This window comes from Heterodontus francisci, chromosome 3, assembly GCF_036365525.1.
Source record: "Heterodontus francisci isolate sHetFra1 chromosome 3, sHetFra1.hap1, whole genome shotgun sequence".
NCBI classification, from domain to species: Eukaryota; Metazoa; Chordata; class Chondrichthyes; order Heterodontiformes; family Heterodontidae; genus Heterodontus; species Heterodontus francisci.
The window spans coordinates 27855286-27881190 of record NC_090373.1 but is presented as its reverse complement, the minus strand read 5'-3'; the positions used below and the strand labels follow the sequence as shown (position 1 = coordinate 27881190).

The window sequence follows — 25905 nt, the reverse complement described above, 5'->3', positions numbered from 1 at the left end:
AAGTAAGAGAACTGTTTACATTTGGTGAGATGAGGCCAGAAGACAACTTTATTTCTCAGGCAGCAGATGAGCCTGTACAGCAACAGTGGACTCACTTAATTCAGAAAGTTCAACTTGTTCATTTATTAATAATAAATATGCTACTTTTCCCTAAAACACTGGGTCATTTTGCTTCACCTAAGGTTATTTATAATTTACCCTGCTGCATCCTAACCTGAGGCAGGGCAAAATCAGCCTCCTGTTTAAAAACTTGATCAGAGTTTGTTTCTGCATCTACAGGTCCAAAACACTGGCAATCAATAACGAGTCAAATTCTGTACACAGTAGAAATGAGTGGTCAGATACAACTATTGCACACACAGGACAGATCAGGTAGATGCTCTCAAGCCTGCAGACTCGAGTGCTGAATCATGTTGGAGTAACAGGGAACAAGTGCAATTTCAGAAGGTTACTGAATAATAGATTTTAGCTGTTGACCAGGTTTCTGTAAATGTTATATTATGAATATTTAGAATGATATAGCACAGAATGTGGTCACTTGGCCCATCGTGCCTGTGCCAGCTCTTTGGCGAAATTATTCAATTAGTCTCACTCCCTTGCTTTTTCCTCAAAGCCCTGCAAAATTTGCCCTTCAAGTATTTATCAAATTCCCTTTGGAAAGTTACTGTTGAATTTGCTTCCATCACAACTCACTCAAAAAAAGGCTCTTTTGCCAATGTTCTTAAATCTGTCTACTGATTAATGATCCTTCTGCCACTGGAACCTGCTTCTGCCCTTTTCGTTATTCTTTGAGCTGTGCAGATGATTTTTCAAACTCCAGTATGTTCCAGTTATCAGGATACTTTTACATGAATTACCAACATCATTTTTCTCTCTCTTTAACCTTTGACATCAAGGGTTAATTCTGTAATGCTTCACGCCTGGTGTGATGCATCACCAGACAGGAGTCTGAATTGCACCATTGGCCGAGTAATGTCGTAGCCCTACCCCAGACCCATGCCTCAATTAGTTGAGGCTCCACACAAGGAGCAGGATATTGCAAAGTTACCCCATACAGTAGCATTTTAAAAAGGCTACACTTTGTACAATGTATTTAGTAAAATATTTTATAGATGACAAATGACAGTACTAACTGAGATAAATGTGCAATTCTATTTTACTTGCTAAAACTGTACAAAAACCTGAGGTAAAGTTTAGGTGAGATTGTTGGATACAAAGCACTTCCTTGTACAAAGTGTTTGCGGTTTGATGCAAATTGTCCAGTGGGTGATCGCATTATCACAGTTCCAGTGACAAACATTTGTTTTATAGTTCTTTAAAACAATCAGACAAATGAAATGATCCTTGCAGAACGCTCTCCTCGACCATCTTTTCCTTCACATAACTGTGCAGCAATAGTCCTGCAACGTTATATAGTTTACATAAACTGAAAGTGTATCTTTTACCTTCATACTCATTCTCAAAATGTGATCAATCAATGCTGGGATAGTAAACTCCTCACTTCACCTCAAATTCCTTGTTCCACCAACATCTTTCCTCCACCTTAAAGGGATCAAAAACCTGAAATTCCTCATTGACACAAAATAGAAACATAGCTTTTGTATTTTTCATCTAAAACTCCCTGTACATTACACCACCTTTCTCATTCTATCCACCCTTCTCTAGTTTTCTTCCTCCATTACTTCACGTTTCCAGCTGCATGTTTACATCCCAAAAACTAAACTCTCGATGCACGTGGGGTGGGTAGCTTCTAACTAAATGTGGATTTTTAAGTTACTCATAAACCTACTTTTATACTTCATTTCTAGAAAGACACTTTGCAAAATGCAAGCTTACAATTTGCTTGTCAGACTCAAAATGGTTAACATTTTCATCATTAAATTATGAATATATAAATGATTTTTTTCTTCTTTTGAAGCTCACAATGTAATAGCAGTGCTCGGGTTTCCCCAAGCCAGCATCAGTCCAAACAACGCAGGCTTTTAATCGAGGACTCCTTGCTTCCTAAATATAAAACTGGTGAAAAGCAAGGGTGTCCATGAAAGGCCGCACCAGGTTGTCAGTAGAGAAGTAGAACACCAGACCAAAGGTGATGGAGATGGGGAGTGCAGGCAAGGCTTTCTTAAACACGGCCAGCAGCAAGAGGGTGAGGCACAATCCCTGTCGAAAGCAAAGAGAGAAGAGGCATGACTTTGTTGCTGCCGATGTACTTAAAAGGATGAAATACAGGACTGCCAGCTCCGCTAGGACATGATTAGATTAGATATACAGCACTGAAACAGGCCCTTCGGCCCACCGAGTCTGTGCCGACCATCAACCACCCATTTATACTAATCCTACACTAATCCCATATTCCTACCAAACATCCCCACCTGCCCCTGTATTTCCCTACCACTTACCTATTCTAGTGACAATTTATAATGGCCAATTTACCTACCAACCTGCAAGTCTTTTGGCTTGTGGGAGGAAACCAGAGCACCCGGAGAAAACCCACGCAGACACAGGGAGAACTTGCAAACTCCACACAGGCAGGACCCAGAATCGAACCCGGGTTCCTGGAGCTGTGAGGCTGCGGTGCTAACCACTGCGCCACTGTGCCGCCCCATACTCCTGGAGGTGTCATCACATGAGCCTTCAACCACCCCACGCCCACCATTGGTCACCCAGCATCCGTCCTCGCGACACACCACCAATCAAAACCTGAACAGACTTTGTTACGCGAGTGAATGATTCTTGACTGTTATCAGACTTTTTCCACCCCCCCCCCCCCCCCCCCCCCAAGTCCAATGTTTTTATAACCAGTAAGTGTTCAACTAAAAATATGACTTTTTAACAGCCCCATTGATTTTACTCCCAGGTTTTTTGCTCACAGCTGCCTCCCCTGGGAATTAATCCTTAGTTCCTGGAGGGTTGGCAAATGTCAGAATCAATCCTTTCAACTTACGATCAGAATAGCGATGAAACAGGCCAAGGTAGTGTTCCAGTCTCCGCTGGCACCCGCTGCAGCCTTGCCCACCAGGACACTGTAGAAGATGAAGTCTCCCAAGCCAAGCTTCACGCCCTCTGTGAATAGATTCACATGGATGATAACTGATTGAGGCTTTTTTTCTCTAGAAAAGCAAATGCTGAGGGCTGACCTGATAGAGGTCTAAAATTATGAAGGGATTTGATAGGGTAGACGTTTCCACTTGTGGGGGAAGTCTAAAACTAGGGGCCATAAACAAAAGATAGTCCCTAATAAATCTACTCGGAAATTCAGGAGAAGCATCTTTACCCAGATAGTGGGGAGAATGTGAAAGCTGCTAAAACGTGGAGTAGCTGAGGCAAATAAATAAATGCATTTGAAGGGAAGCTGGATAAACACGAGGGAGAAAGGAATAGAAGTATGTGCTGATAAGATGAGATGAAGAAGGATGGGAGGAGGCTCGTGTGGAGCATAAATTCCGGCAGGGATCAGTTCGGCCAATTTCCATGCTGTATATCCTATGTAAGACTGACTACAACGTGAGATGAAACTTCATTGGGGTATTTATGTTGTTACGACCAGGTGAGAAAGGTGTCTAGGGATCCCTCTCGGCCTTCACCTGGCTTTACAATAACAGGGTTTTATTTTTAAACATTGTTTTTAGCTCCCCCTTGGTGAAGCCTTGTTCACCGCCTTCCAATTCTTTGGCCTTCTTGCCTCGAGAGACAATGGGTAAGCGCCTGGAGGTGGTCAGTGGTTTGTGAAGCAGAGCCTGGAGTGGCTATAAAGGCCAATTCTAGAGTGACCGACTCTTCCACAGGTGCTGCAGATAAAATTGGTGGTCGGGGCTGTTACACAGTTGGCTCTCTCCTTGCGCTTCTGTCTTTTTTCGTTCCAACTTCTAAGTCTCTTCGACTCGCCACGCTTTAGCCCCTCCTTTATGGTTGCCCGCCAGCTCTGGCGATCACCGGCAACTGACTCCCACGACTTGTGATCAATGTCACAGGACTTCATGTCGCGTTTGCAGACGTCTTTAAAGCGGAGACATGGACAGCTGTTGGGTCTGGTACCAGTGACGAGCTCGCTGTACAATGTGTCCTTGGGGATCCTGCCATTTTCCATGCGGCTCACATGGCCAAGCCATCTCAGGCGCCGCTGGCTTAGTAGGGTGTATATGCTGGGGATGTTGGCCGCCTCGAGGACTTCTGTGTTGGAGATACGGTCCTGCCACCTGATGCCAAGGATTCTCCGAAGGCAGCGAAGATGGAATGAATTGAGACGTCGCTCTTGGCTGACGTACGTTGTCCAGGCCTCGCTGCCGTAGAGCAAGGTACTGATGACACAGGCTTGATACACTTGGACTTTTGTGTTCTGTGTCAGTGCGCCATTTTCCCACACTCTCGGCCAGTCTGGACATAGCAGAGGAAGCCTTTCCCATGCGCTTGTTTAATTCTGCATCGAGAGACAGGTTACTGATAGTTGAGCCTAGGTAGGTGAACTCTTGAACCACTTCCAGAGTGTGGTCGCCGATATTGATGGATGGGGCATTTCTGACGTCCTGTCCCATGATGTTCGTTTTCTTGAGGCTGATGGTTAGGCCAAAATCATTGCAGGCAGCCGCAAACCTGTCGATGAGTCTCTGTGGACACTCTTCAGTGTGAGATGTTAATGCAGCATCGTCAGCAAAGAGGAGTTCCCTGATGAGGACTTTCCGTACTTTGATCTTCGCTTTTAGACGAGCAAGGTTGAACAACATGCCACTTGATCTTGTGTGGAGGAAAATTCCTTCTTCTGAAGACTTGAACGCATGTGAGAGCAGCAGGGAGAAGAAGTTCCCAAACAGTGTAGGTGCGAGAACACAGCCCTGTTTCACACCACTCAGGATTGGAAAGGGGTCTGATGAGGCGAATTATAAGGCAAAGATACCAGTACAAACAGGTTTTCTTGGGTTTAAAGAAGAAAAGTTGAAATTTATTAAACTTGAACTTAAACTCTAATTCGGTTGACGCCTATGGATGCAGGACGCGCAATATATACATGTAAATAGAGACAGAAAAGAGCAGAAGAAAAATAAAGTGGAAGAATTTGAGGCAATATCTGAAGAGTTCTCGTTACAGTTCTTCGAGCTCATTGTAGAGTCCTTGACTGTAGGTAGATCTTGCTTTTCGTTGGGGCCCAGTATTCTTCATAAACCTTGTTTGCTGTAAGAGACTTTTCTCTCGGTTCATGTGTCTGCAGTGGATTCAGAGGCTTGTGAGAAAGAGATGGGAGCAGGCAGGAGATTTTCTCAGTCCAGGAGCAAACAATCTTTCTCAGTTCAAACTCTGTGGCTAGTTCAAAAGACCCAGAACAGCCAGTTAGTCTTGTGACCAGCTGGTCCAACCAGTCCTAGCTCCTGTGGATTGCATCACCCCAGCAGGCCCTGGAATGCGCTTCCCCACCCCCTCACTGTCCGGTGATCAACATCCATTGTGGGTTTAATGTGTCAGGGAATGGTCCTTTGTCTACACAAGCACTGTCTATTAATATGCAAATGTCTTTTCCAGCCATCGCTGATCTGTTTAACAAGTCATTTCCTTGCTCCATTAACAGTTTAAAATCAATGTTCATGACAAAATTAATGTGCTTCATTCTTGGCAGGTGGGGACCTAGCATGACAATGTTTATATTCTTAAGAGGGTAAAAATGCTTTTTAAAAGCACATAGTGAGGTGAGGAACTGTCATGGCAATTATATCTCAGCTGGCGTGGGGGGCTACATACACACCAACTGTATCAATGCGAAGTCGTTTTGCTGAACTTGGTATGGTGTAAATGTAGCTCCAAGTCTGCAATCAGGGTCCAATCTGCTATACTTTGGAGTCAGTTCTGGCTTTAACATCTGATTGATACCAAGCTGTTTAAGGGAGGGATGTTGGCTAGGATATCAGGATAACTCCCCTGTCATTTTTCCACTAATGCCAGTTGGGAAGAGGTGGGGGGGAACAGGAAGATCTGTTATGTCCAACTTCGGTTTAACATCTCACCCAAAAGACACCCTTCTGATTCAATGGTGACAGTACCATCAAATGAGTCAAGTGGTGATTTTGCTAGACAAGAACTTGCATTTCTATAGCACCTTTAATGTAAAAACCTGTCCCAAGGTGCTTCACAGGAGCCTAATCAGATAGTAATTGACACCAAATGAGGTGATATTAGGAGGGATGACCAAGAGGTTGGTCAAAAAGATGGATTTTATGGAGGGTCTTAAAAGAAGGGAAGGGAGGTGGAGAGGTGTTGGGGAGGGAATTTCAGAAGGTGGTGCCCAAACGGCTGGAAGCATAGCCGCCAATAGTGGGGTGAAGTGCGGTGGAGTGGGTGCGGGGGGGCGAGAATGGATAAATGAGCAGTACACGGTCACATACTTTCCTCCTCTAATTCCTCTACCCCAGCAGCTGACTGGCGCACCCCTTCGATTTGGGTCTGAGGCAAAACAGCGACATCATCCGGTGCTCGGGCAGGTTGGTGATTTGCCTCAATCTCCACATCAGGATAATTCTCTAGACAGAAAAGCAGGAGGACGTCAGCACCTAACCCAATTGAAAGAATGTCAGCTAAAAATTCCAATTTAAAAAAAGTAAGACGGATTGCCAACTTTGGCCGTACATTTCCCTGGAGGTTTCATCATATGAAAAGAACATAAGAACTAGGAGCAGGAGTAGGCAATTCAGCCCCTCGAGTCTACTCCGCCATTCAATACGATTATGGCTGATCTCATCTCGGCCTCAACTCCACTTTCCTGTCCGTTCTCCATAACCTTCAACCCTTTACTAATTAAAAATCTGTCTATCTCCTCCTTAAATTTACTCAATGTCCCAGCATCCACCACACTCTGGGGTAGTGAATTCCACAGACTCTCAACCCTTAGAGAGAAGTAATTTCTCCTCATCTCTGTTTTAAATCTGCTACCCCTTATCCTAAAACTATGACCTCTCATTCTAGATTTCCCCACAAGAGGAAACATCCTCTCTACGTCTACTTTGTCAATCCCCTTAATCATCTTATATACCTCCATTAGATCTCCTCTCATTCTTCTAAACTCGAGAGAGAGTAAAGGCCTAAACTGCTCAATCTCTCTTCATAAGACAAACCCCTCATCTCTGGAATCAATCTAGTGAACCTCCTCTGAACTGCCTCCAATGCAACTACACCACTCCTCAAGGGGACCAAAACTGTACGCAATACTCCAGGTGCGGTCTCACCAATGCCTTGTACAGTTGCAGCAACACTTCCCTACTTTTATATTCTATTCCTTTAGCAATAAATGCCAAAATTCCATTTGCCTTCCTGATTACCTGCTGTACCTACATACCGATTCATGCACGAGGACACCCAGATCCCTCCGCACCGAAGCACTCTGAAGCTTTTCTCCATTTAGATAATTTGCCTTTCTATTCTTCCAACCAAAATGGATAGCCTCACACTTATCCACGTTAAACTCCATCTGCCAAATTTTCGCCCATTCACCTAACCTATCCATTTGTAAATTTCTTATTTCTTTATTGCAACTTACTATCCCACCTATTTTAGTGTCATCTGCAAATTTGGCTATAGTACCTTCTATCCCTGCATCCAAGTCACTAATATAGATTGTAAATAGTTGGGACCTGAGGACCGAACCCTGTGGCACCCCACTAGTTACATCTTGCCAACCAGAAAAGGATCCATTTATCCCGACTCTCTGTTTTCAGTTGGTTAGCCAATCCTCTATCCAAGCTAATAAATTGCCCCTAACCCCATGTGATCTTACCTTGTGTATTAACCTTTTGTGCGGCACCTTATCAAATGCCTTCTGGAAGTCCAGATATACTACATCTACAGGATCCCCATTATCCACTTTGCTTGTTACAGCTTCGAAGAACTCTAGCAAATTCGTCAAACACGATTTACCCTTCATAAAACCATGCTGACTCTGATGGATTGCGTTTTGACTTTCTAAATGTCCTGTTATTACTTCCTTAATAATGGATTCAAACAATTTCACAACGACAGATGTTAAACTAACTGGTCTATAGTTTCCTACTTTCTGCCTCCCTCCCTTTTTGAATAAGGGTGTTATATTAGCTTTTTTTCCAATCCACTGGAACCTTTCCCGCATCCAGGGAATTTTGCAATATTATAACCAATGGATCCACTATCTCCGCTGCCACTTCCTTTAAGACCCTAGGATGTAGGCCATCAGGCCCTGGGGACTTGTCTGCCTTCAATCCCAATAGTTTGCTCAGTACTTTTTTCCTAGTGATGATGATTGTTCTAAGTTCCTCCCTTTCTATAACCTCTGCATTACCTGTTACTATTGGGATGGTACTAGTGTCCTCCACCATGAAAACTGAGGCAAAATACTGATTTAGTGTCTCTGCCATTTCTGTGTTCCCCTCTATTAACTCCCCAGTCTCATCCTCCAAGGGACCAACATTCACTTTAGCTACTCTCTTCCCTTATATATACTTATAGAAGCTTTTGCTATCCGGTTTTATATATTGCACTAGTTTTCTTTCATAATTTACCTTGGCTCTTTTTATTACTTTTTTAGTAACCCTTTGTTGATCTTTACAAGTTTCCCAATCTTCCAGCCTGCCTTTGCAATATGCTATGCCTTAGTTTTTGTCTTGTATGATCCACTTGCCTCAAACTCCTGGCTCCCACACTCCTACCATTAGCCTCCCGACACATCCATCCTCGCAGTGCCCCGCCTTCCTATGGTCGGGGTGTGGGCATCACTGGCAAGGCTGGCATTTATTGCCTATCCCTAAGTTGCCCCTTGAGAAAGTGGTGGTGAACCATCTTGTTGCAGTCCATGTGGTACAGGTACTCCTACAGTGCTGTTAGGTAGGGAGTTCCAGGATTTTGACACAGCAACAATGAAGGAATGGTTATTTGTCCAAGTCGAAAAGATGGAAATACAAAAAAAAATTGAAAGGCTATGAAGAAAGAGTGAGGAAGTGAGACTCATCTCAAGGGGGCTGGAATACAAAGGGATGAAAGTTATGTTACAGCTGTACAGGGACTTTGGTTATACCTCCACTTAATGCACTACTTTCAGTTCTGGGCACTGCACCAGAGAAGGGTATACTGGCCTTGGAGGGGGTGCAGCACTGATTCACCATGATAACTAAAAGGGTTAAATTATGAGGAAAGGTTGAAAACAAAGATTTGTATTTCTCCTATGTTGATAAGATTAAGGGGTGTCCTGATTGAGGTGTTTTAAGATGATTAAAGGTGTTCATAAGGTAGATAAAGAAAAGCTATTTCCTCTGGAGGAAGAGACCAGAACAAGGGCGCATAACCTTAAAATTAGAGCTCGGCCGTGCAGGGGTGATGTCAGGATGCACGTCTTCACACACGGGGTAGAGGAAATCAGGCTCTCTCCCCCTTAAATGGATGATGAGACTAAGGCGGGGCGGGAAGGTGGGGGCAACTGAAAATGTAAAACGGAGATTGATAGATTTTTGTTCGGTAAGGGTTAAGGAACCAAGGCGGGTAAATGGAGTTAAGGTTCAGCTTGGCCATGATCTAACTAAATGGCCTCCTACACCAGCACTGTGGGAGCACCTTCAACACACAGACTGCAGTAGTTCAAGATGGATCACCACTACCTTCTCAAGGGCAATTAGGGATAGCTCAATCAAAGAGCCAGCACAAGCAGGGTGGCTGAATGGCCTCTCTCTGTGCTGCTAGGATTCCATGCTAACCTATGACTAGAATGTGGTGATTGAAATAACCTGATACAAGAGTCTGGTAGCTGCACTCAACAAGTAGTCCACCTACTAGTTTCTAAGATGTTAAAGTGCCTTATTACGATTCCTCCAATACCCATCTTACACCAACCTGCATTACAGGTGTTGTTCAGTGGCTCCTCAGTGCTCACATCTCGCTTTGCCATCGTCACCAACCAAACCATGGTAGCTGCAGAGAAAATGAACTGGTCAGGGCAGAGTGTTCACTTATTCCGATCAAGAGAAGTTTGACTTGCGCTCGTTTTCCATAAGTATTCCAGATTCTACAGGGTGGGTCTGTGATCCGGCGCTCCCAAGCAGAGAATCTCAGAAATCTCGGACACGTTACGTCTCGGGGGAGCCATTTCACAGAACCAGCCTTCGATGTACAAGCAAATAGGAAGCCAGTGGACGTATAACATCCAGCCAAATGGTGAAATCAAAGTACTGGTGTTGACATCAGTAATTGAAACTCCTAATGAGCACTCTGTCACTTTTCTCTGCAGCTGTCATTTTCATTCATCTGTACCCCAACCTCCAACACCATCTCTATTACCCTGAACCCCAATACCCCAACTCCATCTCTATTTCACTGAACCTCAACCCCCAACTCCATCTCTATTGCCCTGAACCCCAATCCCCCAACTCCACCTCTATTACCCTGAACCCCAACCCCCAACTCCATCGCTATTACCCTGAAGCCCAACCCCCAACTCCATCTCTATTACCCTGAACCCCAACACCATCTCTATTACCCTGAACCCCAACCCCTAACACCATCTCTCTATTACCCTGAACCCCAACACCATCTCTATTACCCTGAACCTTAACTCCATCTTTATTACCCTGAACCCCAACTCCATCTCTATTACCCTGAACCCCAAAACCATCTCTATTACCCTGAACCCTAATCCCCCAACACCATCTCTATTACCCTGAACCCCAACCCCCAACACCATCTCTATTACCCTGAACCTCAACTCCATCTTTATTACCCTGAACCCCAACTCCATCTCTATTACCCTGAACCCCAAAATCATCTCTATTACACTGAACCCCAATCCCCCAACATCTCTATTACCCTGAACCCCAATCCCCCACCTTCATCTCAATTACCCTGAACCCTAATCCCCCAACTCCACCTCTATTACCCTGAACCCCAACTCCATCTCTATTACCCTGAACCCCAACACCATCTCTATTACTCTGAACCCCAACCCCTAACACCATCTCTATTACCCTGAACCCCAACTCCATCTCTATTACCCTGAACCCCAACTCCATCTCTATTACCCTGAACCCCACCTCCATCTCTATTACACTGAACCCCAACCCCCAATACCATCTCTATTACACTGAACCCCAACCCCCAATACCATCTCTATTACACTGAACCCCAACCCCCAATACCATCTCTATTACACTGAATCCCAACCCCTAACACCATCTCTATTACCCTGAACCCCAACCCCTAACACCATCTCTATAACCCCAACCACCAACTCCATCGCTATTACCCTGAACCCAACCCCTAACACCATCTCTATTACCCTGAACCCCAAGATTCCCCCAACTCCATCTCTATTACCCTGAACCCCAAGATTCCCCCAACTCCATCTCTATTACCCTGAACCCCAGGATCCCCCAACACCATCTCTATTACCCTGAACCCCAACCCCCACCTCCATCTCCATCTCAATTATGCTGAACCCCAACCCCTAAAACCATCTCTATTACCCTGAACCCCAACCCCCAACTCCACCTCTGTTACTCTGAACCCCAACCCCCAGCTCCATCTCAATTACACTGAACCCCAACCCCTAACACCATCTCTATTACCCTGAACCCCACTCCCCCAACTCCACCTCTGTTACCCTGAACCCCAACCACCAACTCCATCGCTATTACCCTGAACCCAACCCCTAACACCATCTCTATTACCCTGAACCCCAACCCCTAACATCATCTCTATTACCCTGAACCCCAACCCCTAAAGCCATCTCTATTACCCTGAACCCCAAACCCCAACACCATCTCAATTACACTGAACCCCAACCCCTAAAGCCATCTCTATTACCCTGAACCCCAACCCCCACCTCCATCTCAATTACACTGAACCCCAACCCCAACTCCATCTCTATTACCCTGAACCCCAACTCCATCTCTATTACCCTGAACCCCAGGATCCCCCAACTCCATCTCTATTACCCTGAACCCCAACCCCTAACGCCATCTCTATTGCCCTGAACCCCAACCCCCAACTCCATCTCTATTACCCTGAACCCCAAGATCCCCCAACTTCATCTCTATTACACTGAACCCCAATCCCCCAAAACCATCTCTATTACACTGAACCTCAACATCCCAACTCCATCTTTATTACACTGAACCCCAATCCCCCAAAAACCATCTCTATTACACTGAACCCCAACATCCCAACACCATCTCTATTACACTGAACCTTTGTCACATTCTCTCGCATTTGGGGATATTTCCATTCTTTACAATCAATAGTGATGTTTAGTTTTAAAACATCGAAGTGTGAAGATGAAATTAAAAAGTGAACTTACATGAGTATATTAAGGCTGGGAATATTGGTTCATTCCTCTCCTGTGCAGTTTCCACAAGCATCCTCAAAGGGCCTTTAGGGCACAGCACTGCTATAAGATCTGCAGCAAAACAGATACAATGAAGCATCAATATAATCGCATTCAAGTCCTATAATCAAAACTGCCGTAGGTGACAGTCACAAAATATGGCCACGTGACATTCCTCTGTCTGGTAACTTAATGGTGGTATTAACTACTATCCTGCTTTAATTTCTATTCTCTAGACATTTAATGACAATAAAGACTTGAATTTCTATAGTGTGACCACAGGACATCCCAAAGCGTTCACAGCCAGAGGTATTTTGAAGGTGCAGTCACTATTGTAATAGAGAAAATGCAGCAGTTAATTTGCACACAGCAAGCTCACAGAAACAGTGATGTTCTTTTCTTTAGTTATTAGTAGAGGGATAAATATTGGCCAGGACACCGGAGAGAATTCCACTGTCCTTCTTTAAAATAGTGCCATGAAACAGTTTCCGCCTGCCCGAGAGGGCAGATGGTGGGGCCTCGGTTTAACATCTCATTTGAAAGACAGCACCTCCAATAGTCCAGCACTCCCTCAGTACTAGAATGGGAGTGTCAGCTCAAGTCTTTGGAGTGGCACTTGAATCCAGAACTTCTGACTCATGAGATGAGAGTGCTACCCACTGAGGCATGGTGAACACCAATAAAAGAATGACATTATCACAGCTGTGATAACTTCACAATCTCCACTATTTTTATATGCATGTTGCACCTTACTATGCATGCTGTCTGTCCATCATTTGGTGTTTGTAAAATAACCCTGCCCTGAGACTTCCCTGTATTTGATCGGAGCGATAAAGTGTTTAGTTTAGTTTAGTTTAGTTTAGAGATACAGCACTGAAACAGGCCCTTCGGCCCACCGAGTCTGTGCCGACCATCAACCACCCATTTATACTAATCCTACACTAATCCCATATTCCTACCACATCCCCACCTGTCCCTATATTTCCCTACCACCTACCTATACTAGGGGCAATTTATAATGGCCAATTAACCTATCAACCTGCAAGTCTTTGGCATGTGGGAGGAAACCGGAGCACCCGGAGGAAACCCACTCTGTTTATCCAACCTGATTATACGTACCGTAAACGGATATTGCACCAAGAATGACCCAGGCGGACCATTCAGGGAGGTACTTAATGAAGACCAGGGCCATCAGTGCACTGATCATGATGAGGTAAGCCTGCTGGAGCTGCAGGGGTCCCTTCCAGTGGATGCAAACCATTCCTACTGCTCCAAAGTTCCAAATGATTAGGATCAGGGTCGGGTAGTCCATGGCCACATTGTACGTCTTAAACACTTCACTAGACAGGAAACAAATTCAGTTGCAATCACGGAAAAGTATCACAAGCGGCAAAAGCTGGAGAAGAATGGGAGCAAAAGCTCAAATACATACCCTAGGTATATGTACGTGAAGAGGAAAAGCAACAGGAGAGAGGAGAGAATCAGCCATCCATGGATAAACTGGAAAACACAAGCACTCTGGTTAGACAGCAGTCTCAGGGCACTTGTTTGATCTGCTACTGAACCCGGAGGGAATTGATGAGGAAAAACCTCACATTTTTCAATTCTTGCTAACTAGCTTGACATCCGTTTCCAACTGCACTAAGTCTTGTGACAGGTTCCAGTACATGGAGCACCGAACAATAACAGATTAGAACGAACTTGAATTTTTATAGTGCCTTTCACAACCTCACAGCACCCCAAACCACTTTGCAGCCAATGAAGTACTTTTGAAGTGCAGTCACTGTTGTAATGTAGGAAATGTGGCAGCCAATTTGTGTATAGCAAGCTCCCTCAGACAGCAATGTGATAAGGGCCAGATAATCTGTTTTTAGTAATGTTGACTGAGGGATAAATATGTGCCAGGACACACAGGAGAACTCCCCTGATCTTCAGCAAAATAGTGCCATGGGAACTTTTACATCCATCTGAGAGGGAAGACAGGGTCTCAGCTTAACATTGCATCTGAAAGACTGCACCCCCAACAGAGCATCATTCCCTCAGTACTGCACTACAGTGTAGGCCTACATGGGTTCAAGTCCCTGGAGAACTTTATGACTCAGAGGCGAGAGTGCTACCCACTGAGCCATAGATGACAGCCCATAATATGATATTATGGACTGTGTTTAAACTATCACAGATAAAGCACAGCCCATAGCACTGAAGTTTAAATGCCCACTCCCAATTAGTGATATTCCACTCTCGGAGTGTAGGCTGATAGGATTTTTCCAATAGTGTTACAGCCTTGTCTCTGACTCCTGCTCCCAGTTAACGAGACTCCACTCCGTGCGTATGGGCTGGTTGAATTTGCCCAAAAGCAGGAATTTTCAATCTTTTTCCTTCTGAGGCGCCCTCCTCCTCCATGTTATAAAAATTCCATGAGCTCCCTGTAACACAAGTACTTTTATAATTGCTAGGCAAAGGGAGGGAAGCAGCAGAGGCAGCTGATTGGATGGTCTCAATCTTAAGTGGCAATGAAGTCCACGAGCTCATCACACTTACTGTTGGAGGTGAGGATGGAGACGGGGGCGGTGGTGGGGGCTAAGAATTATGGAGTGAATAGTTTATAATCCCAAACACTATTTTCATTCATGCAACAGAGAGAAGGAAATGATTGTAGGCATCATTTTTTTATGTATTATTCAGGTAAACAACTACCTTATGTCTTTTTTGCTATTTGCTATTTTAACTCTTCCTCATTCCTGCTCCCCCACTGATTCATTTAGTGTGTGTCGAATGGTATCAATCACTGAAAGCTCTTCATCAGCTTGCACATTTTGCTCATTTGAATGTTTAAACAAGGTCACCGGTAGTCAGCCTGGCTCCTCGTGTCCACATGGCTTTCTACCCACTAGCTCTGGGTCTTCCTTTCATGTGGGCACTATGGGAGGCCGGGGGCTGAGATCGGTGTGCACATGAGGCAGGAACACACACATTCACCTTTCCTTTGCTCACCTTTCCAAGCAGGTGAGCAGAGGAAGGGAAAGGAAAGGGGCTCTGTGACTGATTTCTGATGTAATTACGAACCCTCTCACAGTCCACCCAGTCCAGTTCGGTTCAGCTTCAATCGCTGCCAGCTCCTGACACCTACCTTTCATTTATGGTTGGGCAATTTGTTATGAGCATATGTATTTAACAGTGCAGCAGCTATGTTGTATCAGAGACAGCAGGAGCCAAGCCGCTGCTGCCACTGCAGCTGCACCTCTCGCCAGACTTGGGCACCTCCCACCCGTTCTCTCTGTCTCTGCCGGGTCCTCCTCTCCCTTCACTCGCCCTCGAATGTGCAGGCTTTTTTTTTGTTAATTCTTTCATGGAATGTGGGTGTCGCTGGCAAGGCCAGAATTTGTTGCCCATTCCTAATTGCCCTTGAACTGAGTGACTTGCTAGACCATTTCAGAGGGCATTTTAAGAGTCAACCACATTGCTGTGGGTCTGGAATCACATGTAGGCCAGACCAGGTAAGGACAGCAGATTTCCTTCCCTAAAGGACATTAGTGAACCAGATGGGTTTTTAACACAATCGATGGTAGTTTCGCGGCACCATTACTGAGTCTGCCTTTCAATTCCAGATTTTTATTAATTAATTGAATTTAAATTCCACCAGCTGTCATAGTGGGATTTGAACCCATGTCCATCAGCCTGGGCCTCTAGATTGCTAGTTCAGTGACATTATCACTATGCCACTGCCTCCATTATGTCCTCCAATTACAAGACCATGAAGTGGACATGTTGTATCCCCAGACAAGAGAATGACCCAGTGGCAGAGAAGTTCCACCTGGCCAAGGAGCTTCTCTGTGGGCTTGTTCGTGTACAGCTGCTAGAAACTTTGACAAATCCCCTAAAAAACTTCTTACAGACCCCGGTTCAGAACCCCTGCCCTGTGGGGGTAAAGCCTTATCTCCAACTCCTGCTCACAGTTAGTGAGACTCCACTCTGGGAATGCAGGAACATTGGATTTTATTTATTTTATTTTATTTAGAGATACAGCACTGAAACAGGCCCTTCGGCCCACCGAGTCTGTGTCGACCAACAACCACCCATTTATACTAATCCTACATTAATCCCATATTCCCTACCACATCCCCACCATTCTCCTACCACCTACCTACACTAGGCGCAATTTATAATGGCCAATTTACCTATCAACCTGCAAGTCTTTGGCTGTGGGAGGAAACCGGAGCACCCGGCGGAAACCCACGCGGTCACAGGGAGAACTTGCAAACTCCACACAGGCAGTACCCAGAATTGAACCCGGGTCGCTGGAGCTGTGAGGCTCCGGTGCTCACCACTGCGCCACCCTACAATTTTTTTTTTCATTTTTTCATAGTATGTGGCCATTGCTGGCAAGGCCAGAATCTACTGCCCATCCCTAATTGCCCTTCAGAAGGTGATAGTGATCTGCCTTCTTGGAAATTTGCAGTCTGTATGGTGTAGGTACACCCATAGTGCTGTTAAGAAGGGAGTTCCAGGATGTTGACCAGAGATGATGAAATAGCAATATACTTCCAAGACAGAATAGTGTGTAACTTTGAGGGGAATTTGCAGGTGGTGATGTTCCCATGCGCCTGCTGCCCCTGTCCTTCTAGGTGGTAGAGGTCGCAGGTTTGGATGGTGCTGTTGAAGGAGCCTTGGTGCGTTGTTGCAGTGCATCTTATAAATGGTACAAACTGCTGCCACTGTGCGTTGATGGTGGAGGGAGTGAATGTTGGAGGTGGTAAATGGGGTGCCAATTATGCTGGCTGCTTTGACCTGGCCTCTTAAAATTAAGTTTAATATAAGTGAAAGCTATAAACCTATTTCCTCGTCAAATGTATAATTGTATAATAAACTTAAATTAAAAATTCCTACCTTGTAACATCGATACTTGTAAAGAAGGACAAGAATTATAGTCATTACGACAATAACACTGATCATTATTAATGTGTTGAGGATGGAGTTCAGGATACGTTGTCCAACTGAGTCAGTATCTTCGGTGAATGGGGTGTAGATTCTGTTGAGGAAAAAGTGGGAACAGAAGTTAATCGAGTTTAATTCATCCACAGTAATTACAATTGGTGTCAGGTATCCCTGCAGCAATAACAACAACTTGCATTTATACAGCGCCTTTAACATAATAAAACGTTTCAAGGTGCTTCACACGAACGTTAGCAAACAAAATGCGACACCAAGCCACACAAGTTTTATTTATTACCTATGCTAATATCACCTTAACAGTAAAAAGGTCGGCTTTCAGGAGCATCTTAAAGGAAAGAGAGGTAGAGAGGTTTAAGGAGAGAATTCCAAAGCTCAGGGCCTCGCTAGCAGTGATAGAATGATAGATATATCTACAGATTCATAGATGTTTTACGATATTAAAAGTGCTACATAAATGTAAGTTGTTGTAATGAAAGATCTAAACTGGCAAAACTTGTGCTATCTTCTACTAACACCAGCAGATTAATCAGCTAATCATTGAGTAAGACTTCCTCTGGATGAAGTGTAATGAAAGGGTTAACCTGTGTAAGAAATGGGTGAACAATCTTCTTATACATGGCAGATTTAGGGAGTCTTTCGGAAGTATCAAGCGCAATATCTTGAATAGTTTCCCAGTAAAGACTCTGGAGCAGGGACTATCTTTTTATACAGTCAAAATTTTGTAGGACTGCGAGACTCTAAAACTGGAGCTGTTCCTGAGAGGGTTCAGACTGACAGTCCCTCTCAGCTCTGAGGAAAGATTCCATTTGAAATGAGCAGTTGTATATGCCCTGGACTCTGTTCCACAAGACTCCATCTGTCCTATTGGGGCCTTGAGAACCTGTTCTTGGATCACTCGGGTCCCTGAAACTCTTCCACTTTCTCCACCCATCAGGTTCCAACTCCAACCTAGATTCATAGGTAGGGACTAATTGTTAGTAATTGTTATCGGCCCCCTCCAAATGCCACCCCGCACCCCGCTCCCCCCCCCCCCCCCAGATCAGTCACCTAAACACAATGAGTTACTACAATAGTACATCTCCAAACCTCTGGCATTTCTATCGAATCTATAAGGATTACAGTGGCTCACCCCAGGCTGGGATCTTCAAGGGAACTTGCAGCTGGTAACATTTAAAAATCATTGCACTTCATCATGAATCTCTCCTCAGATAGAGCCTGTATGATCGGACAGTGTTTCACACAATATCTTTTAATCACTATTGACAAGGGAAATAGGTTTGCCTTTTGTAACAAATTCAAAAGGATTACACTGGGTTGCCACAGTGTCATTAAAAAAATTAAACTTGTATTAAACCTGGTTAGACCACAGTTTGAGCACTGTGCTCAGTTCTGGTCTCCATATAATAAAAATAATACAGATGCACTGCAAAAGGTGCAGAAACAAATTTACAAGTAGGGTACAAAAACAAGAAATGCTGGATTCACTCAGCAGGTCTGGCAGCATCTGTGGAAAGAGAAGCAGAGTTAACGTTTCGGGTCAGTGACCCTTCTTCGGAACTGTTCCGAAGAAGGGTCACTGACCCGAAACGTTAACTCTGCTTCTCTTTCCACAGATGCTGCCAGACCTGCTGAGTGAATCCAGCATTTCTTGTTTTTGTTTCAGATTTCCAGCATCCGCAGTATTTTGCTTTTAATTTATTACAAGTAGGGTACCAGGACTAAGAGGTTAGACCTATCAGGAATGACTGAATAGGCTGGGGGTCTTTTATCTAGACAAGTCTGAGGGGTGACCTGATAGAGGTTTTAAAGATAATGAAGGGGTTTGATAGGGTAGATGTAAAGGAAATGTTTCCACTTGTTGGGGGGAGTCTAAAACTCAGAGCCAGAAATACAATTTAGTCACTAATAAATCCAATATATAATTCAGGATAAACTTCCTTACTGAGAGAGTGGTGAGAAGATGGAACTCACTACCACAAGGAGTGGTTGAAGTATAATAGAATAGATAGGTATATGGATAAAGGAGAATGATGGGGTATAGATTAAATTGTCCTTGACAGAGGACAAAGGATCGGCACAACATCGTGGGCCGAAGGGCCTGTTCTGTGCTGTATTTTCTATGTTATGTTAAGGGAACCTAGATAAACATGAGGGAGAAAGGAATAGAAGAATATGCTGATAGGGTTAAATGAAGAGGGTGTGAGGAGGCTTGTGTGGCGCTAAGCACCAGCATGGACCAGTTGGGCCGAGTGGCCTGTTTCTGGGCTGTAAATACAATGAACATGTGCAAAGTTTGCCAGAGAGATCCTTAAATATTCAAATCCCGAGTTGGCGCTTTGTGGGACACTTACAGCTGCCCGTCCTTCTCCGTGTAGAAGCTGACTGACTTGATCGTCACCACCACCACCGCCATACACAGCGTGACGGGCACAAAGAGCATGATGACATGCTTCGCCCCATACTTCAGAATCAGCTCCTCCTCCTCCTCCTCCTCCTCGCCCTCTCCGACTGCATCTCTGCTCGCAGGCCCGCCCTCTGCACCTTCACTCCTCTCCAAAGGATCTGCGGGACGACTGGCTGCCAATCGGCGCTGTGCAGGCAAAACAACACAGGATGATAGTAATAGTTTTGTAAAACTTGTATAGAATGTTGCTTAGACCACACCTGGAGTACAGGCACAGTTCTAGTCTCCATATTACAAAAGGCTTTAGAGGCACTGAGGGAGGTGCAAAAAAGATTTATGAGAATACCAGAACTGAGAGGTTATGCTTATCAAGAAAGACTAAACAGACTGGGACTCTTTTCTCTAGAAAAGAGAGGGCTGAGGGGTGACCTAATAGAGGTCTTTAAAATTACAAAGGGGTTCGATAGGGTAGATGTATAGAAAATATTTTCACTTGTGGGGAATCCAAAACTAGAGGCCATAAATATAAGATAGTCACTACTAAATCCAATAGGAAATTCAGGAGAAACCTCATCACCCAGAGAATGGTTAGAATGTGGAACTTGCTACCACAGGGAGGAGTTGTGGTGAATACATTTAAGGGAAAGCTATATAAATACATGACAGAGAAAGGAATAGAAGGTTATTGTGGAAGAAAATAATAATCATGGGAAATAAGCAAAAGCATTATGCTTGCTAAGTGGGTATGAAATAGTTAAAGTAGACTAGCTGACGCCTGTGATTCCTGTAATTATAAGGACATCTGTTCCTTTGTGGTATAATCATGTAACACTTTGTGGTTTGGAACAATGGGCTCTTGTGAAATGTATGCTGTCAATTCCTGTTGATAAGGAATGTAGGGCCCCTCTTATCAGAGTATACGACAGCTGCTTTGATGTAACTGCAGATTGCACGAAGCACTCAGGAATGCAAGCTTGATAAGGATGAAAGGAAGACTCAAGGACAATTGATGGGGTCTGGGATGCTAAATGTCATGGAATGTGAACTGATAGCGCAAAGTTGTTTAGTTTGGTGTATAAATGTAAGCACTCTTCACTGTTCGAGAGAGTGCTGCTTACAGTGCGGACTGTACGGGCTCTCCGTGATATTACGCAAATAAACTCCTAGTAACGAATCTCGAAGTCTCCGTATGAGTTATTAAAATATCTTCGACAGTTATGCTGTTAGGGTGAGATGAAGAGGGTGTGGAAGGAGGCTTGTGTGGAGAATGTACACGGGCATGGACCAGTTGGGCCGAATGGCCTGTTTCTGTGTTGTAAGTTCTATGTAATGTCTGTAATTCTATGTAATGGATATAATTTTGTTATGTATGTAATTCTATGATGTAAGTCATTCTATGTTACGCACCCACCTGCTTTCAGACCTTAACTTGCACAAATACTTGCAACAGCTCCACAGTGGGTGGCTCACCCTGACCTGTTGGTGTGCTTACCCGGTTAGTCTGTACGTTGGTGGAGCCAGGCGCCCCATCCCTATCCTGGTAAGAGGACGTGGCAGAGGCATTGGCTGACATCAGAGCCGTCCTCTCAGTGTACAGTTCTTCTTCACTGTCTGATGAAATCATGAACGAGCTTTCTATGAGCACGAGTGGATAATCTCACAGACACTATCTGGGCAACTGTGAAAAACACAGAGGCAATGTTTGTGAATGGGTGGAGAACACTGCAGCTGTCAAATGTTACCTCCAGCAGCTGGTACACCCCATTGACCATGGTACACTCCCTTCCCACCATCGACCGTGTTGCACCCCAAGTCATTCTGAAGGACTTGTTTTTAGTAATATACCAGTAAAGCTTTGGATTTAGTAATGTAGCAATGGCGAGCCGGAATCGGTACTGTGACCACAGGGAGCCAGTACTGTAACTGTGAGGGGCCCAGGAGCAGCCAGCGTCAGTGATGTAACTGGGAGGAGCCAGCATTAGGAACATAACCGCGGGGAGCCAGCATCAGCAGCGTAACCGCAAGGGGCCACTGACAGTATTGTAACCACAGTGTTAAGGAGATGGAAGTCGCCAGTCTCGTTAATTGGGAGGTCATGTGGTCAGAATTTCAGTTTGGAGTTGAACAGGACACCGATACTGTGAATAGTCTGGTTGGAGTTTAAACAGTCCCCAGAAAGGGGTAATGAAGTGAGTGATCTAAATACAGAGTCTCTGACTGGGGCCCAAAGATGATGATCTTCCCAACGTTTATCTGGGGGGACATTACTGTTTATCCATGAATGGATGTGGGACAAGCAGTCTGACAGCACAGAGATACCTCTACCAAACGTTGCTCTGGGTGCTTATCCAACTCTCTTGAATTTGCTGCTGCAATCATCCAGCACTGACTCACTTACATTCCTGTCCGCACATTCACCACGCTCTGTGTAAAGTGGTTCCATCTTTACACCCTGGCTCCTCTGAGTTTCAGGCTATTCCCTTTTGTTGTGGAATCATAGCATCTTACAGTACAGAAGGAGGCCATTCAGCCCATCATGCCTGTGTCGGCTCTTTGAAAGAGCTATCCAATTAGTCTCACTCCCCTGTTCTTTCCCCACAGTCCTCCAAGTTTTTTTCCTTTTCAAGTATTTATTGAATTCTCTTGAATGTTACTATTGAATTTACTTCCATCACCCTTTCAGGCAGTGCATTCCAGATCATAACAACTCACTGCATAAAAACATTCTCCTTGACTCCCCCAAACCCCACTGCACCCCCACCCCTCCCCTGCTCCCGGTTCTTTTGCCAATTATCTTAAACCTGTGTCCTCTGGTTAACAACTTTCCAGCCAGTGAAAAGATTTTCTCCTTATTTACTCTCTCAAAACCTCTGTGATTTTGAACACCTGCATTAAAAGCTCCCCTTAACCTTCTCTGCTCTCAGGAGAACAACCCCAGCTTTTCCAGTCTCTCCAGGTATCCAAATCAGTGACTGTTAAACATGTTGATGTTTATCTAGTCTATGCCCATTATGATAAGGTGACACCTCAGCTTGCTCCTCTCCAGTTTAAACACACAGTGTGAGCTTGTGCTGAAGCACAGATTGATTCGCAGGGCAGGGATCTTGGAACAGCGGATTCCTGAAACTAGCCTAAAGGGGTTGGCAACTCTGCTTGGACATATTCCTGGAGGTTTCACCACATGACCTTCCACTCCTGAGTTGGTGTTTGACAGTCAGTGAAACTGCTTTTGTTCCCCCATCTCCAATATTTTTACAACCAATGTAAAAGAATTTTTTTTAAGAACACCCATACGATTTTTCTTCTGGGTTTGTTTTGCTCACAGGAATGTATCCGGGAGATTAATCTTTACTTCCTGCACACTCCAGGGCAATCCTGGAAGGGTTGGCACCCAGAAAAAAACTAGTCTGTCACAGTAACGACGCCCCTGCAATATATATTTGATTCCACCACCCCCACCTCACTCTCAGGGGCCTGTTGTGCAGATAATGTTATTTTTAAAAAGATAATTACAGCCCTCATTGAAAGTCTAACCTCCAACCTGCTAATCATTTACTATTAAAGAGGCATCGTTGTATGGTTATCTGAATCATTTGATGAATGCTCAAAATAACAGCCTGTTAAATATATATGTTGTATTCATTCTATGAAAGCAGCAGAGTATCAGAGTGTCGCAGAATGAGGACCCATAGCTGGTAGTTTCCCTGGGTAAATCCTGGGTTATATAACACAAGGCTTCCCTGCTGCAGCCTCTGGCCCTGCCGCACAAGCTGCTCTAGTTCCTGGGCACTGCTCAGCCTCACTCCGCAGACCAGGAACTGAGTGCTCAATAAAATCAAAGCTCGACTAAAGTGTCAGCGACAGGCACAGAGGCCTCATTCCAACCCTCTCCCCTTTTGTAACTTGCCTGGTCCAAAGGGAACCGAAGGTTTGTGATGTTCAGAAGTATCTATCAGCGACAGCCAGACATACCGCCGAAGGGGGAAGATAAAGCAGAACCAGCCGATCCGATCAAAACAAATGCACAGCAGCTCCTTCCCACAAGCTCCACATCTCATGAGACTTTGACGTTAGTTGGCTGAGAGTGTGACTACCCCCATCATATGGCTGTTTGCAGCAACTGTGCAAACATTGCAGCCCAGCTCCAATGCACTGCTTGCATTTCAGATCCCTCCCATCTGGCTCAAGCTCCTTTCAAATTTCTGTATTTTTTTTAAATCCTCAAAGGATCTGAAATTTTATAAAAACCAGCAACAATGAACAAGACTAGCTGTTGTGAAGAATCCCAAACAAATTCACCAACAAGCGATTCAATTTGTTCTCTACAATACCACATCGAGGATTGTTTTAACACTAATTTCACTTACTTTCCTTTCAGTGAGTCTCTTTAGCACCTTCAGTTTCCCCTTGTTTTTTTAAATCTGTTTATCTTGGAGCTTTTTTTTCCATGGTTTGCAGAATAATCCTGGATAAGCATATACTGGAAATGTCATCGAAATTTGTAACACATAAACCAGCCATTCGATTCTCTCCATTCTCTCTCGACCTGTCTCCATAATCCCACTTTCCTTCAAACCATCTGTCTAGCCTTATCATTGCTGTTTGTGGGACTTTGCTGTGCACAAATTGGCTGCCATGTTTCAACAACAACTTTTATTTATATAGCACCTTTCACGAAATAAAACATCCCAAGGTGCTTTACAGGAGCATTATAAAACTAAGTATGACACTGAGTCACAAAACCAGATATTAGGTCAGATAACCAAAATCTTGGCCAGAGAGGAAGGTTTTAAGGAGCCTTAAAGGAGGTAGAGAGGCAGAGAAGTATGTTGTTGTAGCACAGATCGAGTGTTGTCTATGAAAGTCTTGGGAGTCTTTATAGGGCTGCATATAACTATTTACACTCTCCACAAGCCGACCTAGCCAGCAAGTCTAATACCCAAGTGCCTATTACCTCGTCATCACAACAGTGGGAGGGTTTTACTCTCACTGCCTCAAACATTAATCCTTTCAGGCCCTTATACTACATCTCCTCCCAAGTCTTTGTCCCTATCTATTTTTGACATATATACATTCATTCATTTTAACTTTACATACTACCCCATCTCCCCCCAAGTCTCTGACCATCACAGATTCAGCCTATCAGGAGGCTTCACAATTCTCCCTGATCATATTCTTATTGGAGTCTGAATATCAGTAGTCTTGCTTCAAAGTCTTTTTGGACGACTTGGATGGCTTTGACCAATGTTTGTAGTATCCTGTTGTCTCTGGATTTCTTGACTATCATCTGGGGTTCGTCCAGATAAATGATTGATTGTTGTTTCTACGGAATAGGGATAATGTTTCTCCTATTTCATTGTATAGTACTCTCTGCCGTGCATACTAGATACGATCTTTGATAATTGTCATCCTTTTGGATGACAACACCTTCCCATTCTAGGTCTTGTATCCATACCTTCTCACCTTTCTTTAGCTGAGGTAAGTTTCTAGCATGAAATCCTTTGTTGTAATTGTACGTTTGTTGGTTCCTGTTGTACTTCTCTCTCTCAGACTTTACGGTAGTGTTTGACGTTTAGCCCCGGAAGTAGTTTTCTAGGCAAAATGGGAAGTTGGATTTTTATCTTCCTCCCCATTAACAGCTCAGAAAGTGATAGTCCACACAACAACAAAGTAGATCGATAATTAATCAATGCGGTTGCAAGATCTTCGTTCTTCTTCAACAATGCATTTATGGTTCCTACTCCTCTTTCGGCTTTGCTGTTTGACTGACGATATCGTGGTGAACTCGTGAAATGCTCAAATCCCCATCTTCTTGAAAAGTCACAGAATCGTTACAGTGCAGAAGGAGGCCATTCGGCCCATCGTCTCAGCACTGTCTCTCTGAAAGAGCAATTCCCTCAGTTCCACTCCCCTGCCTTCTCCCCATAACCCTGCACATTCTTCCTTTTCATATAACTGTCGAATTCCCTTTTGAATGCTTCAATTGAACCTGTCTGCACCACATTCTCAGGCAGTGCATTCCAGAACTTAACCATTCGCTGTATGAAAAAGTTTTTCCTCATGTCACTTTTGCTTCTCTTACCAAATACTTTAAATCTGTGCCCTCTCGTTCTCGATCCTTTCACGAGTGGGAACAGTTTCTCTCTATCTACTCTGTCCAGACCCCTCATGATTTTGAATACCTCTATCAAATCACCTCTCAGCCTCTTCTTTTCCAAGGAAGACAGTCCTA

At 44.3% G+C, this 25905-nt stretch overlaps 1 protein-coding gene across 3 annotated transcripts; it reads right to left on the bottom strand.

Moving 5' to 3' along the window:
- Nucleotides 1-20: 20 nt before the first annotated feature.
- Nucleotides 21-25158, bottom strand: psen2 (presenilin 2). Of its 3 annotated transcripts, none has more exons than XM_068020340.1 (11): nucleotides 25137-25158; nucleotides 21166-21351; nucleotides 19621-19859; nucleotides 17204-17345; nucleotides 13749-13816; nucleotides 13436-13656; nucleotides 12290-12388; nucleotides 9832-9909; nucleotides 6369-6503; nucleotides 2945-3063; nucleotides 21-2160 (listed from the first exon to the last, which is right to left on the bottom strand). In XM_068020340.1, exons 2-11 carry the CDS (start codon nucleotides 21295-21297, stop codon nucleotides 2005-2007), a joined length of 1389 nt encoding a protein of 462 aa, XP_067876441.1. In that variant the 5' UTR covers nucleotides 21298-21351; nucleotides 25137-25158; the 3' UTR covers nucleotides 21-2004. The 3 variants fall into 3 exon arrangements, with proteins under 3 accessions (XP_067876441.1, XP_067876426.1, XP_067876434.1); XM_068020325.1 differs by lacking the exon at nucleotides 25137-25158 and adding an exon at nucleotides 23581-23793; XM_068020333.1 differs by lacking the exon at nucleotides 25137-25158 and adding an exon at nucleotides 23646-23793.
- Between the last annotated feature and the right edge of the window lie 747 nt (nucleotides 25159-25905).

Coding starts and splice junctions, on each gene's coding strand:
- psen2 (XM_068020340.1), bottom strand. CDS start 21,297: ATGATTTCATCAGACAGTGAAGAAGAACTGTACACTGAGAGGACGGCT. Junction 9,910..12,289: donor CCCAGCCTTAATATACTCAT/GTAAGTTCACTT, acceptor TTTTCTCTGCAG/CTACCATGGTTTGGTTGGTG. Junction 2,161..2,944: donor GTTTCATCGCTATTCTGATC/GTAAGTTGAAAG, acceptor TGCTTTCGACAG/GGATTGTGCCTCACCCTCTT.